This window comes from Pogoniulus pusillus, chromosome 21 (assembly GCF_015220805.1).
Source record: "Pogoniulus pusillus isolate bPogPus1 chromosome 21, bPogPus1.pri, whole genome shotgun sequence".
Lineage (NCBI taxonomy): Eukaryota > Metazoa > Chordata > Aves > Piciformes > Lybiidae > Pogoniulus > Pogoniulus pusillus.
The window spans coordinates 19,174,732-19,190,816 of record NC_087284.1 but is presented as its reverse complement, the minus strand read 5'-3'; the positions used below and the strand labels follow the sequence as shown (position 1 = coordinate 19,190,816).

At 45.4% G+C, this 16,085-nt stretch overlaps 1 protein-coding gene and 1 long non-coding RNA gene across 2 annotated transcripts in view; one reads left to right on the top strand and one right to left on the bottom strand.

Moving 5' to 3' along the window:
- LOC135184724 (uncharacterized) overlaps positions 1-16,085 on the top strand; it is a 50,604-nt gene that overhangs the window by 25,566 nt on the left and 8,953 nt on the right. The gene's annotated exons all lie outside the window — the stretch shown is intronic.
- The window catches only part of LY86 (lymphocyte antigen 86), a 32,576-nt gene that overhangs the window by 10,601 nt on the left and 5,890 nt on the right, over positions 1-16,085 (bottom strand). The window contains exons 2-3 of the mRNA XM_064160732.1: positions 5,004-5,090; positions 3,283-3,411 (exon numbers count right to left, since the gene is read on the bottom strand). Coding sequence (XP_064016802.1) covers positions 3,283-3,411; positions 5,004-5,090 — 216 coding nt within the window. The remainder of the gene's footprint in view (positions 1-3,282; positions 3,412-5,003; positions 5,091-16,085) is intronic.

Below are 16,085 nucleotides of genomic sequence, written 5' to 3'. Positions count from 1 at the left end.
ATCTTCCTTGTGCTGAGAATCTTTCTCCATTCTCACACTCTTGTGCTATATAAAGGCCCTGTACATCTGCACCCACCTCTTCCTTTTTATGATGCTTTAAATCTTTTTAGAACTGAACTGCTCATGTTGGAGTTCTTTTAGGACATGATCTTGCACCCATGCAACTGACACAACTTTTGTGAGTTTTAGGAATGCAAGGATGATCTCAATGACTACCAGCTGTAGATGTATAGTGGAGTGAGGAAAAAAATGTATATAAATATGTAGCTAGAGTGAGCAACATCCACTCTCTTTACTGGGAAGGAAAAAGTGAGAGGAAGGGGCTAAGAAAGACTAAAGACTCAGCTTTGTGGTGTAGTTGTTTTCAGATACATGTCCCTAACCTCAGTGTGATGCTCAGCTCTCTAATTCATAAAATGATTTGGGTTGGAAGAGACCTTAAAGATAATTTAGTTCCAACTCCCTGCCATGGGCAGAGCTGTCTTCCTCTAGACCAGAGCTCTCAAGGGCTGGGTGCTAGGTTGGACTGGATGACCTTGGAGGTCTCTTCCAACCTGGTTGATTCTATGAAGGGCCTGGAACACAAACCCTATGAGGAGAGGCTGAGGGAGCTGGGGTTGTTTAGCCTGGAGAAGAGTAAGCTCAGGGCAGAGCTCATTGCTGTCTACAACTACCTGAAGGGAGGTTGTAGCCAGGTGGGGGTTGGCCTCTTCTCCCAGGCAACCAGCAACAGAACAAGGGGACACAGTCTCAAGTTGTGCCAGGGGAGGTCTAGGCTGGATGTTAGGAGGAAGTTGTTGTCAGAGAGAGAGATTGGCATTGGAATGGGCTGCCCAGGGAGGTGGTGGAGGCACCGTCCCTTGAGGTGTTCAAGAAAAGACTGGATGGGGCACTTAGTGCCATGGTCTAGTTGACTGGCTAGGGCTGGGTGCTAGGTTGGACTGGCTGATCTTGGAGGTCTCTTCCAACCTGGTTGATTCTATGATTCTAGGATCCATACTTGGCCATTCACAGTGTCATCAGTTCTGCATGGATCTTAGGCCATATTTACAGCTCTGCTAATGCAGTAAATTGTGGCTGTGCTGAGTCACCTCAAAGTGGTTTTCTGCTCAATTTGGAGTCCTAAAACATGGGTTTAGAACTGTGTCAAATAATTAAGAAATACCACACTCTCAATCTGAACCTTAAGATGGGGAAGCTCACTTATTTCCCACCCTGGCTTAATTACTAAATAACAAACAGCTGCTGAGCAAGAGGATGGTGAATTAAAGAGCATGGCAGAGGTCCTTGCACTAACTCAGGGGTGTTTCTAAATGAAGATATACGACGCTGCTTAAACAACCAGCTATGGTTTTATATCATGATGTACTTCAATTAGAAGAAACAATCACCCAGCAGTTTAGGATTAAGGGACTTGGAAGCCCCAGGAGGTTCAAGCTTTGTGGCTTAATGTGTGAATAGCAGTTTGTGCTCAATTCAGGACTGCCTTCGCTTTTCCTTAATGCTGTCTCTAAAGGATGTTATTTAGCACTTCATCAGAATAAGAGTTTTGCCGTGGATCTCTGGGTGGGTTTTCCCCCCACCTTGCAATTCAGTACACAGTTGAAGAAACCTCTGAATTTGATTTTTTTTTGTCTTTATGGCTCACAGAATTTACATAATTGGTTGCTCATGTGGCATTTCTCCATTCTTCTTTGTGATATTTCGGTGCTGAAACATCTCAGCAATATTCCAGGGGCTGTCTTAGCAGCAGTGCTGTGCATGGTCTTTAAATTCATAGCCCCTGCAGATGAGTTATTTCAGTGTTAGCAGGATGGAGGTGCAAGTGGATAGAAGGAAAGCAGGACTTCTAAAACTAAGTGGTACTCTGACAGCTCTGAAATGTCCCTGCAGCTCTACCTGCTTATTTTAAAATCTGCCTAAAGAGATGATCATGATGCAAGAGAGATTTCAAAATAACTGTTTAACTGATTTGTGGGTATTGCAGTCCAGAGGCATGACCATAGCTCTTCTGCATATACTGTGGCCAGCTCTGAAGTCCTCAGCACAGGTGAGACACAACAGACCTGTTGCAGTGGGTCCAGAGGAGGCCACAACAAAGATCTGAGGGCTGAAGACGCCTCTACTGTGAAGACAGGATGAGAAAGTTGGGGTTGTTCAGCCTGGGAGAGACATGGATCCAGGGAGAGCTTCTTGTGGCCTTTTGGTACTTAAAGGAGCCAAGCAGAAAGATGGAGACAGACTTAGAGCAGTGCCTGTTGTGACAGGACGAGGGCTGACAATTCTAAATGAAAAGAGGGAGATTTACTCTAGTTAGAAGGAAGAATTCTTTTACATTGAGGGTGGTGACATGCTGGCCCACGTTACCCCTCTAGAGAGACAGTAGATTCCCCATCCTTGTTAATATAACAGGTCAGATTGTCTGGGGCTCTGAGTGGCTTGCTGTAGTCGAAGATGTCCCTGCTGACTGCAATGGGTTGGGCTAGATGACCTTGAAAGCTCCCTTTCTACCTTCCCCGTTCCATACCATGGGTAGCTTTGTCCTAACTGGCCTGGATCACACTAAAGGGACTTGAAGGTGTGTCCAGGCTCACCTGGGACCAAAATCAAACCTATTTCTGGAGGCAGCTAACACTGTCATAAACCAACTAGTGCAAGTCAGCTGGTGCAGACAGTTTGACTGGCATGAACTGAGATCGTGTGACTGCCACATAGGCATGTGTGGAGCAGAAATAAGATGCAAGCCATAGATGATATCAAATAGTATTTTGGGTTAAACATCCTTTTTCAAACAGATTTCCTCCTAACATGAACTAAGAACTACTGTCCTTAAGGACAGGAAGCATTATTTGCTTGGTAGTGAAGAACATGTTCAGGAGGGGTTGTTTGTTTGCTCAGCCATTTCTTTTATGGAACTGGCCTTTATTTTTGTCATACTTCTCACTTGCATGACAACCACATGACTATAAATAGGGCTCCTGAAGCTCTTTGCTGCTGGATGAGGTCACGTTACCACAGTTATTCTTTTTATGGACTTGAAATCCTTTATGTGTGCAGTAGTCTGTGATTAAAAAGAAAAGCAAGAAAACAGGTTGGGGTGGGGGAAGCCAGACTCTGAAATGAAAATGTCTCTGCCCTACTGTGTTTCTGTCCCCCCTTAACACGCCGCTGAAGTAAGCAGGACATTGTGAGGCACTGGCGCATGCAACAGCACAGCGGGTACGGCCTGCTCGGGGCATTCAGCAGCCATCAGACACTGCCTCAGAGTGCTGCCTAAATTACCTCCTTTCTTCATTCCACAGAAAACAAGCTTGGAATGGCCAGGCTCACAAAGTGGCTCCGAGTAGGTTAAGACGGTCTTCCCATTTATGATCAGGTTAAGCTTGACATAGAGTTCCTTGATGCTGTGTCCTGCCGATAAACAGAAGGCGAGATCAGTGGAACCACAAGGGCAGGGCAAGCAGATTAACTGCTCTACTCTTCAAAGATTTCACTTCCACCCTGCCCTTCAAGCCATAGTTTCTCTGACAACTCCTCATAAGTAGAAACTCATGCTTTGGGAATATGGCTTCAAGAAAAGACTCGATGGAGCAATTAGTGCCATGGTCTGGTTGCCTGGCTAGGGCTGGGTGCTAGGTTGGACTGGATGATCTTCGAGGTCTCTTCCAACCTGGTTGATTCTATGATTCTATGTTGCTAAGTCCCTGAAGGTGTACAACAGGGGACATAATTGCATGTATCTTTGTTAAGTAGTTCATTAACTAATTAACTAATTCATTGACTCTGAGGCTGACTGGCATAGTAAATCTTATATCCATGCATCTGAACTTTCTTTCCTACTGTCTCTACTAGAGGGACTGTAGCCAGGTGGGGGGTGGCCTCTTCTCCCAGGCAACCAGCAACAGAACAAGGAGACACAGTCTCAAGTTGTGCCGGGGAAAATATAGGCTGGATGTTAGGAGGAAGTTTTTGTCAGAGAGAGTGATTGGCATTGGAATGGGCTGCCCAGGGAGGTGGTGGAGTCACTGTCCCTGGAGGTGTTCAAGAAAAGCCTGGCTGAGGCACTTAGTGCCATGTTCTGGTTGACTGGCTAGGGCTGGGTGCTAGGCTGGACTGGATGATCTTGGAGGTATCTTCCAACCTGCTTGATTCTATGACTGTGTTCAGCAGGCACCCAGAAGCAACTTGTTGCCTGTAGCTGCTATCCAGGAAAGAGTTAGCTGGCCCTGTCCAAAACTGTGCCAGGGATCTGTGTCCCATTTGAACAGGAGGAAGATCTTTCCTGTGAGAATCCCAGGGCACTGGGGCAGACTGTTCAGAGTGGTTGTGCAGTCTCCTTCTCTGAAGAGAGTCCAAACCCACCTGGACATTACTATCCTGGGTGACCTTGTTTAGCAGATAAGTTGGACTAGATGATTTTCAGAGGTCTTTCCAACCCCCACCATACTAGAATTCTGTAATAGCAGCTTGGTAGTACTGGGAGGTTGCCTGTTTGTGCCTGGCTTGCTAACATATGCACAATCAGTGAAGCTACTGAATTTAAAGGGGTGTCCTGTACTCCGAGTTGGAGAAGTATTTGCAATGCCTGCAATGTGATTTTGCACTCTTCTTTAACTTTGCAGCCACTTAAAACAGCTGGTCCTCAGCAAAAGATCAACATGTCTCACAGGACACAGGCTTTTCACATGCAAGGAAGCTTTCCTTACTGCTAAAAGCCAAGCTTTAAAGCACTCCCTACCTTGTCTATCCAAATGTACAAATGAAGGGTAGAAATGTAGCAGGCCCTGAGGGCTGATACACCCTGCTTAGGGGCACATACGTGTTCTGAAGCCATGCAATTAACAGAACTGATATTTCTGTAGCCCTGCACAGGGTTTAAAATGTCTCAGAAAGGAAGCCCATTCATACCTGATAGGAGGCTGTCACCATTGCTTACTTCTTAGCATCAGCCCTCAGGGTTGAATAGTCTGGGTTATGGCAGGAGAAAATAGCAATTCACTTACTTAGCACCATTGCAGCTCTGACGTTAAAGGTGTGGGTTGCGATATCAGAACACCGGTCAACAGTGAAAGCAAAATCTTGCTTGGGATCTGTTTGGAGACAGAAAGCACTGGGTAACAAGCTGCATGTTTAATCAGCTACTGCCTGTGTAGAAGAAAACAATAAAATATAGAAGTGTTACTGAAAAAAAATAAGATGACATATTACTGCAGAAACCTGCAGTTCTCCCAGAGCCTGTGTGTTGTAGCTGCTTCTGTCCTCCCTGCCACTTCAGCCTGAAGTCCTTTCCTAGGAAGACAGGCTGAGAGAGATGTGATTGTTCAACCTGGAGAAGAGAAGGCTCTGGGGACACCTTACTGTGGCCTTTCAGTACCTAAAGGGGCTTATAAGGAAGCTGGGCAGAGACTTTTTAGCAGGGCCTGTTTGTGACGGGACAAGGAGTGGAGGTTTTAAATTAAATAGAGCAATTCATGCCAAACAGAAGGAAGAAAGTTTTTACACTGAGGCTGGTGAGACATTGGCCCAGGTTGCCCAGAGAGGTGGTAAATGCCCTATCCCTGGAAATATTCCAGGTGAGGTTGTTTGGGACTGTAAGCAACCTGCTGCAGTTGAAGGTGTTGCTGCTGAGTGCTGCAGAGCTGGGTTAGATTGCCTTAGAAAGGTCCCTTCAACTCTAACCATTCTATGCTTCTATACCATGGCTAGCTTTGTACTACCTGCCCTGGGTCACGGCAGAAGGGACCTTGAAGTGCCCAGGCTCACCTGAACCAAAGTCAGACAGTTTACACACAGCTGGTGGTGACAAAAGAGACTTTGGAATGTAATTGTCTTTCTAAGCTTTTGTTGTTTGAGGTAATCTTCTCAACTGAATTAAAAACAATGCGTTGGGAGGATTTTCCTTTGTTGTGGTGAAATTTGTCAGGGTTGCTCTCTGTGAGGCTGAGCTGGCATCTGCATGGACTATTTTTGTAGCTGTGCTGCACAGATGAAGCACCTTGTGTGGAGCAAACCTGCGAGACCAAACCTTGATTGTTCAGAGGGAAGCGTGACATGAAAATTCTGGGAGGAGCTGGGGGCTATAAGCCAGGCTCTGCCAGCACATAGGTGTCAGTAGTCCAGAAAGAGCTCCAAAGTCCTAAGTTTTGGCAGTGAAATCACTGTTTAAAGGAGTGAGGCAAAAGGCACTGCTATTTCCCACAGCTCTGTGTTCCCAGACTGGGTTTTTATTCTCCCTGCCATTAAAGTGTTTTGTGCAGTCACATCACCTACCTGGGACAAAATTGCCCAAATCATTTGTGGTTGTTTGAGGGGTCCTAGGTCTCCCTTAACAAAAAAATTCATAGGGACAGATGCCCATGCCAGGGGGATGAACCTGCTCTTCCCAGGATATTGTAATAGTCTTATTCTGTTCCGTCTTCTGGTATCACAGCTTAAAAGATAGTCTGGAGAATAGGGTGAGAAGGGACCTTATTGCCCTCTACAGCTACCTAAAAGGAGGTTGTAGTGAGGCTGGAGCTGGTCTCTTCTCCCGAATTACTAATGATAGGACAAGAGGAAATGAGGAAATGGCCTCAAGTTGTGTCAAGGGAGGTTTAGGTTGGATGTTGGGAGGGAGTTCTTTACTGAGCAGGTGGCCAGGCACTGGAACAGGCTGCCCAGGGAGGTGGTGGAGTTGCTGTCCCTGGAGGTGTTTAAAAGAAGAGTGGATGTGGTGCTTGAGTCTGTGGTCTGGTGATTAAGGATGCTGGGATGAAGGTTGGACTGGATGATGCTGGTGCTCCTTTCCAGCCATAGCGATTCATAGTGATGAGATGTTGTGCTGAGGGATTTGGTTTAGTCAAGGACTTGTCAGTGTGAAACTAATGACTGGAGTTGATGAGCTTGAAGGGCTTTTCCAAACTAAGAAATTCTGTGAAAGAGTAATTTCTGTCCTCCAGCCCTGGATCTGCTCGTGGGCTCTGGGACACTGTTTCTGGGCTCAAGCCTGACAGGAGCCAGAGGGCTGCCTTTCCTCCATTTCCATATTTCTGTCCATTCCCCCTTAGTGATTACAGCTTCAGGAGCTGTTGCAATCAGGCAGGAGTGCAGTTTCCTGCTCCCTCTGGAAAGCGTGTCCAACTTCTCTTTTCTCCAGGGCCGTTAGACCTGCTTCCTCTCTGCTCTCTACCATCTCTCATGGCTTGGTTTCCGTTTTCCTCTGGAGTTCTGCAAGAGCCTCTCTCATTTCTGTTTTGTATGTGCTGCAATGATAACTTTCAGGAAGCAGCTGCTCAGATTCAGAACAGCTTGGGCATCGATGCCTACAAACAGCACTGGTTGTCAAATGACTAAAATAGTTGCCTGTGTAATTTCCAGAAGGAGCTCTGGTCAAAACCAGCACTCTTCTGTCTATGGTGCTCTTCTCATTTCAAAGAGACTAGGCTACCAACAGATTAAACCATGATGTTAGGGTTAAAAGTGGAATTTTTGGTTCAGAATTTCTCACCAGGATCTGAATGGAAAGGAGATGTTCATGAAGATTAGGTTAATGCTTGGACTTGATGATCTGAAAGCTCTCTTCCAACCAAAGAGGTTCTATAAACTCAAGTGTCTCAGGAAAGCTTGGGCTTCTTACCATAAACCTGATCTCAGGATTGGTTTAGGTTGAATGTTATATGCCTGTCTGTTTTTTTCCTATGAGTTGAGCTCTTTTGCCAGATGACATATTTTATGGGGCTCTTTTAGCCTGGAAAAGACCAGGCTGAGAGGGGATTTTATCAATGTTTGTCATGAGGATGGAGTCAGCCTCTTTTTCAGTGGTGCCCAGTGACAGGACAAGGGGAATAGGTACAAACCAGAACACAGGAGCTTTCATTTGAACTGAAGGAAAAGCTTCTTTACTTTGAGGGTGCCAGAGCCTCAGAGCAGGTTACCCAGAGAGGTTGTGGAGTCTCTTTTTCTGGAGACTTTCAAACCCCACAGCTTCTGTGCAAGCTGGCCCAGGTGTATCTAGGCATACCTCTGTTAGCAGGGGCAGCTGAGCTAGGTGATCTTCAGAGGTCCCTTCCAAACCTTACCATTCTGTGATTGTATGGAATTAAATAGTGGTTTTAACCACTTGATAAGTGAAGATGTCTTTACATTCAACTGTACGCTGGGGACTGAACACGCCATAGTGTGGCAAAGGCAACTCCAGGCAATTGTTGTTTTTGTGTTTCATCTCAGCTGCACGACTGTGAGTCACTCTCTGTCTCTTGTGGAGGTTTAATACTTATTTTTCCTTATTTGCTTAAATCTGAAGTGAGCTGATTGGACTGGGGAAAAAAAAATAGTTATGTCTTTCACATGTGCAGAGCAATAACATTTACCATTACATCTCTAAAAGACGTGGGGCTGCCCTTCAGCCTTCCCCATCTCTGCAGCATTTCATAGCACACAGTACTGCATGTTCCCAGACTTCCCTCCACCCACTCCCTTCAATCTGCTCCACCTTCCATAATTAAAACTAGAAACTCTTCAACTGCTAGCAGAGTTTTGCTTTTCCAGTTCAGCTTTGATATATTACCAACACTTGAAACATTGCTGGAGATTTTGCAAACACATTGAGGTTTATCAGTGAAAATCTGCTTACTTGGGGAGAAATCTGCTTTTTTTCCCCCCCTCTTTCTTTTTTGGTGTGTTTTGTGTGTTTGAGCTGTACCATGTTTGCAGCAAGCATGAAAGTGCCTAGGAGCAGGATTTTGACTCAAGTTTCTCTCTAGATAGTTTTAAATTTTAGGCAACTGTTCCAAGAAAGAGATGAGAGAACAACTGATGTATCATAGGATCTCTTGGACTTGTTGTTTCATCTTGGTGTTGTGGCTAACACTGAGCTGTCAATTATATCTAACATTGGATGTACAGCTCTTACTGAAAACCTGGTTTCTGCAGTAACATTCTGATTTGAGAGGTAAATTTGAGAGATAATTGGCATCTTGCTGCTGATCACCCTTTACATGGCATAGTGCCAGCTGGCCCCAGGCATCCCACCTCCCATTTCACTCTTAACCAGGTACCCACGTGCAGATTTACTGTGAGTGAACAGTCTGGGGATGGTTAGTTTCAAAAAGAGGAGGCTGAGGGAAGACCTCATCACTGTCTACAGTTACCTGAAGGGACGTTGTGGAGAGGTTGGTACAGGTCTCTTGTCAGAGGTAATTGGTGATAGAACAAGAGGCAATGGCCTCAAGCTGTGCTTAGGGAGTGTTTTTTTTTCACAGAAAGAGTGGTCAGGGATTGGAATGGGCTGCTCAGGGTGGAGGTTGAGTTATCAACCCTGGATGTGTTTAAAGGTCATTTGGATGTGGTGCTTGGGAATATGGTTTAGGGTGAACCTTGTAAAGTAGGGATATCGGTTGGACTTGGTGATCCTGGGGGTCTTTTCCAACCTGAATGTTTCTCTGATTTGGTGATTCTATGTTGACTTGGTGTTTTTCATTGCATATGACCTGTACAGTGTGAGATTTCAGCCTGGCTTACTACTGTGAGGTATTCACAGTGATGGGTTTGCCTGAGAGCTTGTAGAAGTCTTAACAGATGTTTGTAGTAGAAGCTCAAGTGAGTTCCTCACCTTTTCTGGCTAGTTTCTTTATCTGCTCTTGTTCTTGGCAGAAGGTTCACAGGCAAATCAGACATGCTTGCGGTGCTGTACCTGCATGACTGTCCTGTCTGCAGACTTTGTGCCTTTGATGGAGATGATTACCTCAGCAAAGGGGACAGCAGATGGGAATACACTTTCACGCCCCAGTTACTGCAGCTGTGGGGCCACCAGACAGTGCTCCTGCATGGATGAAGCATGGATGTGCCCCAAGCCACAAGGCTGTAATCTGGGGCTGCCCTCACACCTCATGTCCTCCTGTGCTCTGGGAGGTGGTCTCCAGCAGGAAGATGAAGCAGACAGATGAGAATGGTAATGTGTTAATCCACTGTGGCTATATCCTTTAGAGCCTGAGATGCTACATTGCATGGCCAGATGGGAAGTACCTGTCAGAGGAATTTTGCTGGGCTGGTGTTTAACAACCTCTGTCTTTTATTATTCTCTCTCTCCCCACATCTTGTTAACTTTCCTCTGCTGACTTTACTCTCACTTGAATATTCCCTAAAACTGCCCAGGGAGGTGATGGAGTCACCGTCACTGGGGGTATTCAAGAGAAGCCTGGATGAGGCACTTAGTGCCATGGTCTAGTTGACTGGATAGGGCTGGGTGCTAGGTTGGACTGGATGATCTTGGAGGTCTTTTCCAACCTGGTTGATTCTATGATTCTATTCTATGAAACACAGTGATATGAATAAATAGAAGCAGCAAGCAGGCAAGCGTTGCTTGGAGGAGTCCATACCTCCAAGTCCTGCAGTGGTGAGAAGACTCTCCAAACTGGTAAACTTTGGGTGTTTCAAAATAATGCTTTTAGGAACAGACAAGCCACAGAATTTCCTGGAATGGCATAGCTGCACTTAACAAAGGTCATGCTAGGACAGACTTGGTGCTAGAGGAGATAGAAATTAGCACAACAAAGAAATATATTTAGTAACTACCCAACACTTCTCACCTTCAAAGCTCTGAATGAAATGAATTCATTAGTTCTTACAACACTCAAGGTGATGAAAGGTGAGGGAAAGAATGAGGAACTTTTTGGGATCTCAGACTTTATGTATTCACTCAATATTTTCCCTTTAATAGCTGTTTAAATAAATTAACTTGAATGCTCAAGGTTATGCTTGCCACTGGAATCTCTTTATGAGGGACCGAGGAAGAAAAGTCAGGTGAATTAGCAGCTCTCCAGTTCCCTGAGTGCCTTCAGTTTGAACTTCCCTTTGGGCCTAGCTTAACTGCATGCTGCTGCAATGTTCAGGCACGGCTGGGCTGAGCAGAGTGACCTTCAGACCAGAGCAGGGCAGAATAAGTGATAAGACTCATCTTGGCTGTGTCCAGTTCATCATGAGGATGTTTCATCTCCAGATGTTCACTTTGGACATGGCCAGCTCCAGGCTTTTGCCTAGTTCAGACAAGAACTCTGGTCTCCTTTAAAGAAGTTGTGCTATGTTTTATCTCTTCACAGTATCACAGTATTATCAGGGTTGGAAGAGACCTCACAGATCATCAAGTCCAACCCTTTACCACAGAGCTCAAGGCCAGACCATGGCACCAAGTGCCACGTCCAATCCTGCCTTGAACAGCCCCAGGGACAGCGACTCCACCACCTCCCTGGGCAGCCCATTCCAGTGTCCAGTGACTCTCTCAGTGAAGAACTTTCTCCTCACCTCCAGCCTAAATTTCTCCTGGCATAGCTTGAGGCTGTGTCCTCTTGTTCTGGTGCTGGCCACCTGAGAGAAGAGAGCAACCTCCTCCTGCCTACAACCTCCCCTCAGGTAGTTGTAGACAGCAATAAGGTCACCCCTGAGCCTCCTCTTCTCCAGGCTAACCAATCCCAGCTCCCTCAGCCTCTCCTCGTGGGGCTGTACTCAAGGCCTCTCCCCAGCCTCGTTGCCCTTCTCTGGACACGCTCCAGCATCTCAATGTCCCTCCTAAACTGGGGGGCCCAGAACTGAACACAGTACTCAAGGTGTGGTCTAACCAGTGCAGAGTACAGGTACTCTTGTACCTTTCTGGCTTGCTCAGGCAAGATGGAGATGAAGAAATAAGGAAGATTACAGTTCAGATTAATGTGCTGGGGGCACAGGCTGTGGTAATTTCCCTTTGCAAGAATACTGAGTGCTAGTAATGCAAAAAGCATTTGCATAGTGCTTGAATAGCATGAGACAGGAGTTACTGCCTGGTGTTTATGGCTCTAGTTTTGGAGCAGAGTGACTCCAGCAGCTTACAACATTAGCTTAAATAAAGGGCAAAGAGTTTTTGTCTCTTGCCATTTCAAATACAATTCATTGGTGAGTACAGCTGATGTCCATGTTCACAAGTATTCAGAAGCAGTAACTCATAAGGCTGGTAGTTTTGCCAAGCATCTTGCTAGAGCACTGACTGCAATATTAGCAGAATTTGGGGTATGGGGATTGGGTGGGGGATGGAGGACTGAGCCCATGAGCAAAGTGCTTGAAGTGTAGCAGATGAGGAAGAGAGGAATGGATTTGCCCAGAACCAAGCTAAGGTGACACAGCTACCACTTGTGGCTTTTGAGCCAAGTGGCCTAGGCAGGATGAAAGAAGTCTCTGTGAAAACAGAACATGTGAAGGACTCTCTGCAGCTGCAGGGGTGGCTTTGAGGTTGGGGGTGTCACCAGCATTCACAAAGCAGCCTTGCTAAAGTCCTGACCAGATTCTTCCTGCCTTTTCCTCCCCAAACCACCTTTATGATAGCAGGCTTGTTAGAGCTGGTTGTTAGGGCTTGAGGGGAGGCCTGAAGATTATGGAGACTTTCCTGCCTTTTTGCCAGGGCTACTATTTGGAAAGGTTGGGCTTTGGGGGGGATTTGTTGTTTTCTTGATGCTTGGTGTGTTAAGACAAAGCTGTTCAGAAAACAAAACTGAAGGATGCCAGCTTTGAGAGACTGCACATTCAGGTCTGTATTTGTATTTCATAATCCTGGTTTGTCCTAGTTAGCTTGAGAGAGAAAAAGGGGAGGCAGGGCAGGCTTCAGCTACAGCAGTGTAACAAGCAAATGCTGCATTAATTTGGGCCCAGCAGGGAATGTATTAAGAGAGTCTTTATTCTTCTGTTTGCTGGTAGGAAAACACCAGGCACTGCACAAGGAAGATGCCTGCAGTAATTGCCTGTATTCCTAAGCAGATTTACTTCCTCTCTTCATGTGTCTTTTTATTGTCCTTTATACTGCTCCACTTGAGACAGATCTCTGGACATCAGTGCTTCCCAGCACGACTGGGGATTCAGAACAGAATTCCAAGCCTGTAGCAGAAATACAACCAAACATTCCCAGCAGCTGCCCCACTGTTAGACACATGCCATGCTCTGGGACAGCAAGCTTTACTGCCAGTTATACAGCACAGCAAGCAGCAGCATATAAATGGGCTAAATGTTCCCATTTTCCCAGGACAGGCTTAAATCCATGGCAGGAAAGTGGTAGAATGTGCCATGATCCCTCTGCTGAGGAAACTCTCTGAGTTCCCACATGCCTTAGCACTTGACAGGACCCATCCATCTTCAGGTGAAGAGGAAACTGGTGCATTGAATTAAATCATGGTAGCTTTCAAGATCTTAGCTTTTGGCAACTAGAAGCTCCCCTGAGTCTAAAAAAAGCTTCTAGGACAGATGGATTTGGTACATGGTGGTTCTGCACAGGATATTTAGGTATCATGTCCCTCCCTAGTTTTAGGTTGGATAAGCTGCCCTGAAGTTGGTGCAGTGACACAACACACAGTAATACTGAGGTCTCTTTTGCATTTCCTTTTGAAGTGCATTCCTTTTTCTTGGATTATTCTGGATAGTTTTAGTGATGGATATTAAAATACCACAAGAATCTGATCTCCTTCCTCTGTTTTCTCTGTTAAACTGTAACAATGAAGGGGTCCAGAGCTATTCTGAGGCCATGATGACAGCTCTGGATGACATGAAGGTCTATCAATACTTTATATGCTCACACAAAAACCTCTGCACTGGAGCACTTAGGAACAACTGTGTTTGTTCTTGCCCCTGACTTGATGCAGTGAATCAGAATCATTTTGGTTGGAAGAAATTTTAATATCATCAAGTCCAACTGTTAATGCAGCACCGCCAGGTTACCACTAAAACATCTCCATCAGGACCACATCTACAAGTCTGTTAAATCTCTCCAGAGATGAGGACTCCACTACTACCCTGGGCAGCCTGTTCCAGGTCTTGACAACACTTTTGAGGAAGAATTTTTTCCTTATGTCTAATCTAAACCACTCCTGGCACAACCTAAAGACTTTTTCTCTTGTTACTTGGGAGACTTACTTCCATGTGGCTCCAGACTCCTTTCAGGGAGTTGTAAAGAGCAAAAAAATTTCCTCTCAGCCTTCTTTTCTCCAGGCTAAAAAATCCCAGTGCCTCAGTTGCTCCTCAGAACATTTGTGCTCTAGACCCTTCAGCAGCTTCATTGCTGTTCTCTGAACCCATTCCATCACCTCAATGTCACTCTGTCACCTACTCTGCCCTGGTGAGACTGCACCTGGAATACTGTGTCAAATTTTGGGCTTCCCAGTCCAAAAGAGACAGGGATCTGCTGGAGAGAGTCTGACAGCTGTGAGGATGATTGCAGGACTTGAACATCTCCCCTCTGAAAAAGAAGACTGAGAGACCTGAGGCTGCATAGCCTTGAGAAGAGAAGGCTGAGAGGGCATCTTATCAATGTCTATAAATATCTGAGGGGCATGTGTGTCAAGATGAAGGTGCCAGTCTCTTTTCAGTTGTGCCCAGTGATAGGACATGAAGCAACAGGTACAAGCTAGAACACAGGAGGTGCCACCTCAACACGAGGAGACACTTCTTTATTGGAACAGACTGCCCAGAGAGGTTGTGGAGTCTCCTTCTCTGGAGACATTCCAAACTTTCCTGGATGCATTTCTGTGGGGCCTGCCCTAGGTGATTCTGCCTTGGCAGGGAGGTTGGACTTGATGTCTAGAAGCCCCTTACAGCCTTTAAAAGTCTGTGATTCTCGTAGTGAAGGACCAGAAACTGAACCCAGTATTTGAGGTGTTGCCTCAGCAATGCTGAGTAGAGGGAGACAATCACATCTCTAGTCCTGATGGACACACTGTGATTGATACAGGCCAGGATGCTCTTGATTTTCTTGGCCACTTGGGCATGTGCTGGCTCATATTCATCCTGCTTCCATCAGGCAGCTGTCTAGCCTCTCTTCCTCAAGCCTGTAGCACTGCATGAGGTTATTGTGACCCAAGTGCAGGACCCTGCTCTTGGCCTTGGGAATTTGTCCTTTGATAATTTCTACTTTAACACAGTCATAGATGGGACTCACCTCTCCAGTGCATTAGACAGCTCCCTCCACAGAGACTCAAATTCAATGTGCAATGGCAACTCTGCCTTGCCCACAGAACTCCATGACTGTAATGGAATCTACAGTGTTTTAGATATGTCTCTCTTATTTGTTTCCAAAGGGGGGAAATATTTTCCTATGACCTGCCTTGTGATTCCTTAGTGACTCAGTAGGTACACAACAAAGGATATGACCACAGTCAGTAGGTGGAAAACATATTTACTAATTTAGGTTTAGTAGCTGGAGATAAGCAGGAGGGACTCTTGCACCCAAACAACTCTCTCTTGCAGTCTGTGATGCAGGACGTTCATTGATTGGTTGAAGAAGTAGACATTGAGGAAACCTCCATTAACAAGACAGGAAAATTTAAAGCATGGTGGGGAAAGTTCAGCTGAGGTTAATTCTCTCCACTGCTAGTCTCAGCAAAAGCATTAATATTGATTTTGCTGGGTGGTTCAAAGTCTAGATGCTGAACCTAATGTTTTTTGCCACAGTACCTTGGAGGTATGAAATTGTCTCCTGCTCCTCCTTGCTTTTTACATCTTAAAACTTATTCAATACTCTTCCTTCTCTGAAAGAAGAGTTAAATTAAATCAGAACCACCTTAAGAGGTCACAAAGGAAAAGAAAGTTTTAATCCTCTCCAGTGAGGTAGAAAATGAAATAGATAGGGTGGGTTTAATTCATGGAATTACTTTAAGAGAAGATTTTTGTCTGTACTTCTATCTGTGCTACCTCGATTCTGATGATATCTTCCATTTGTTAGGATCTAGTGCCAGAGATATGCATGTCAACATCTGGCCTCTCCCATGGAATAAGTAAGCTATACCAGATGAGTGCAGATGACTTGGACAGAGCAAACAAACAAATACAAACGTTTTCAAATGAAATTCTTCAGTTCTTTAACTGTTTGCCCATTAATAATCTATGCAAGAAGAGATCAGACGGGAGCTGATGTTGTGTATCTTTAAATAATATAGAAGCAGAAGCAATTGCTGGAGAGTGCTTGAGGATAATAGATAAATAAAGACAAAGAAGCATCTGGCTTCATCAGTCTGCCAAACCCACAAATAATAATGCAGAAAGAACCTTCTTTGACCAAGCCTAGGAGAACACTTGTCCTGAAGATCCACGAGGTGAGAAGG